This window comes from Cinclus cinclus, chromosome 2, assembly GCF_963662255.1.
Source record: "Cinclus cinclus chromosome 2, bCinCin1.1, whole genome shotgun sequence".
Lineage (NCBI taxonomy): Eukaryota > Metazoa > Chordata > Aves > Passeriformes > Cinclidae > Cinclus > Cinclus cinclus.
The window spans coordinates 44,201,851-44,205,324 of record NC_085047.1 but is presented as its reverse complement, the minus strand read 5'-3'; the positions used below and the strand labels follow the sequence as shown (position 1 = coordinate 44,205,324).

Genomic DNA, 3,474 nt, shown 5'->3' with positions numbered 1-3,474 from the left:
CAAAATATGCATTCCTTAAATGATGACTTAATATTCAAGTTGTTAAATGAGAATATATGGTGTATACCTTGGAGATTTATCTTGTTTGCTCTTTTTCTCTTAGGAAGCCTGACAAATAGAAAAATACAACAAAGTGAAGAGAAAATTTACTTCATGAGAACTGAGCTCTGCTTTCATTTGCTTTTAAATTTATTTATATTAGTAGCTGATTAGTGTCAGATCATCTGTGTAGTCTGTTGTAGTAAAATTACTAGGTTAAGCCTGGAAAAAATGAAACAGTTAAAAAGAAAAAGAAAAAGCAATTTTAGTGTTCAGGAAACTCAAACTCTCCTTAAGGAAATCAGAAAAAGGAGAGAAGTACTCTTTTCGAAGCAACTTAATACAACAATTAATGAGATGAAACGGAAAGCTTGGGAGGAAATAGCAGAGTGTGTCAATGCAGTAGGTGAAGGAGAGCAGAGAACAGGGACAGAGGTGAAAAGGCGATACCTTGACTGGAGAGCACTCATGAAGAGAAAACGTCTGAATGCAAACATCAAAGTAGTAGGTGCTGGGTTTCACCTTCCTTCATCCAATTTAGATGACTCTCTCAATGAAGATATGGATGAGAAAATGGGATTTGCAATTGAATCTAGTTTTGAATGGCAAAATATCACTGATTTCAGAGAAGCCGGTGGATCTTTAACAGAAATCAAAGTAGAAGAGGAAGAGGAGGATCCGCAGAATTTTGAAGTGAGTGGCTGACATACATGAGCTATATGCAGTATGGCCTTTGCTTCATTTCAGCTTAAGGCTTTTTACTGTGTTTCTTCATAGCATTTGCTTCTGTTTTTTTTTCTGAGACATGGTATTCAGATCTAGCATCTTATGTGTAAGGTCTTGGATGTTGATTACTGATTTGATATCCTTAAACTTTGTGCACCTATTTTCCATTTGTGGGTGCTACAGATAAGAATTACTTAAGTCAATGCAAGGAGAATACACTGTTGAAGGAAACTGGTCATTTTAATGTTCATTCTGCCTCAATGGATGAACGGAGAAGGGCTCGTCTCTAACAAATGAAAGTACATTTTACCTGCATGTACAGAAAGAAATAGAATGCAGAAAGAAATATGATACTGCTTGCATTTCTTGAAATGAACCTACAGGAGATGAAAACATTACTAGAATTACTCAGTCAGCCTTTCCTCTCTGTCAAAATTTCAGTGTGAATTTGACCAGCAGTAGTGGATTCTGCAGATCAATTGATCCTAGTACTGTGACTGTCCTTGGGATAGGCAACCAGCTAGAGTGCAGCCAAATGTTGGGATAGTTTTGCTGTTCCTCTTTAAATGCATAGTTCTCTTTTCCAAAAGGGGTACTCAAACAATTTTATTTGGGGTATTTTATTGCTTTGGGTTTTTTAGGGGGGGAGATTTTTTGTTGGATTTTGGGGGGATTTTTTGAGTGGGAGGAGTGGAGAAGTCACTCCTGTGTTAACTCTGTTGATACGTATGCTGGGAGAAAACCAGTGTAAGCTGTTAGATGGTTGTGAGAACTACTGTCAGACAGTGCTGAAGAACAGTGTGTGTCTTTAATGCTAAAGGACTGGCAGTGGCTCTCCTAGTCATAAGGTTTTTCTGAGCACTTACCTTTCTCAGTTTGCCTTTCTCTTGCAGCATGCATATTGGGAGACAGTTTCTCTCTTTTGTACTATGAATTTATAGCACATAAGGGCTGTGATACTACACAAAATGTTACAGTCTGCCCAGAGCAGTGGTCCTAACCACCTCATCATCTCTGTCCCAAATAGCTTTACAACAAATATGATAATACATAATGGCTAAACAAGTTCTGCTTTATGACCCACTTAATAGAGTTGGAAGAGTTAGGAGCATGTGAAAAATACCAGTGTTAAATGTTTTTTTAGGAATGGAATAGCCCAAGTTATTGAAGGTTAGGCTAGCTTACATAACACATAGCCTATGGATCCATCTGCTCTGATAAATAATTAGTCACAACAAATGCCTGGTGGCTTACGTAAATGTCACTCAGCTCTATGAAAGGTAGGAACAACATATGGTCTTCTAGATCCAGTTTTCTATCAGTTGTGCCGAATGATCTGTAATAACTGCTGTGCTGTATTTTCTGGGTGTTCTTGTATGTTCACTGACAAGATTTTCCATTTTTCATTACTAGATATTACCTTTCAGATAAAGCCTGTTTCTCTTCCTGTGCAATGATAAAAAAATCTTCTGATGTAGCATAGTTATTTTACAACATAGAAGTTAAACGCTTCTGAATAGCTTTAAGGATGAACAAATGCAGTATGTTCTTTTCAGTCGAATTGTACATAACAAATTTATTCTGGCATAAGGACTGGAATGTAATTCTTGTCTGTCGCATTCTTCTCTGCAGTTTCCTATTGAGGAAGAAGAAGAAATATTGTCATCAGTTTTGCCAGATTCGAAAAAGGAAAATGACCTGCCAGATTTCCCCCACATTGAAGAGTTTGGAAATCTGAGCTCAGCTCAAGCTAGGTTAGCCTATGAAGATTCTCACTTGCTTATAAATCTGGAGAAGCAAAAGGTAGAGCTGGAGAAACAGCGACTGGACATCGAAGCTGAAAGGTTGCAAGTGGAGAAGGAGCGCCTGCAGATTGAGAAGGAGCGGTTGCGGCACATTGACTTGGAGCGTGAGAGGCTTCAGATTGAGAAGGAGCGACTTCAGATTGAGTGGGAGAAACTCAGGCTAGAGACTCTGCATGCTGAAAAACCTGCCCTGGAAAATGACCTCACCCAAACTGAAAAACCCATAATGCAGCCTCTGGATCTAGAAACTGAAAAGTTAAAACTTGAGAAGGAACGTTTACAGTTAGAGAAAGAGAGGCTGCAATTCCTAAAGTTTGAGTCAGAAAAGCTGCAGATTGAGAAGGAACGCTTGCAAGTGGAGAAGGAGCGCCTTCGAATTCAGAGAGAGGGTCACTTGCAGTGAACGTTGCATCTAAGGTGTCAATGTTAGTGTTTTGATGTTTCTAAATTAGAAGTAGTTCTTTCCTTGATACTGAAACTGTCCTAGAGGCTTAACATTCTTCTGTTCAGAGTTGAATGTTGATGTTAAACTGAAAAAAAGGTGCTCAATATGTCAGTGTGCCTACATAAATGAGCTTATGTGTGAAATTGCTTTTCAGCGTATCAGAACTTAAGTATTATGTTCTCTTGTCTTCAGTATTGTGCTGTATTAGTTCAGTGTCCTCCTCTCATAGAGGCCTTGAGAAGAAACAAGGCTGAACCTTGTACTTTTTGTCTCTGTACCAACGGGAAGGAAGGATCAGAATAAATCAGTGTTTGCTATGAGGACATGGTGCTGACGATAGCCTATATGGTGAAGAGGTATAATTTTGGCAGAACACAGGAATATGGAGTCATTATGAGAGTGATTCATTAAATTTTATTTCACCCACACACCTTTTTTTCTCCACCCCCACAACTGGGA

General features: G+C 38.7%; 1 protein-coding gene across 1 annotated transcript; it reads left to right on the top strand.

The window, feature by feature from the left end:
* The first annotated feature begins 270 nt into the window (after nt 1-270).
* Nucleotides 271-2,973, top strand: MSANTD4 (Myb/SANT DNA binding domain containing 4 with coiled-coils). The gene is made up of 2 exons (XM_062514612.1): nt 271-732; nt 2,398-2,973. Exons 1-2 carry the CDS (start codon nt 271-273, stop codon nt 2,971-2,973), a joined length of 1,038 nt encoding a protein of 345 aa, XP_062370596.1.
* The last annotated feature ends 501 nt before the right edge of the window (nt 2,974-3,474 follow it).

Excerpts from the sequence above, each read along its gene's own strand:
- MSANTD4 (XM_062514612.1), top strand. The coding sequence starts at position 271 with ATGAAACAGTTAAAAAGAAAAAGAAAAAGCAATTTTAGTGTTCAGGAA. Across the intron at positions 733-2,397 it reads AGGATCCGCAGAATTTTGAA|TTTCCTATTGAGGAAGAAGA; the intron begins GTGAGTGGCTGA and ends TCTTCTCTGCAG.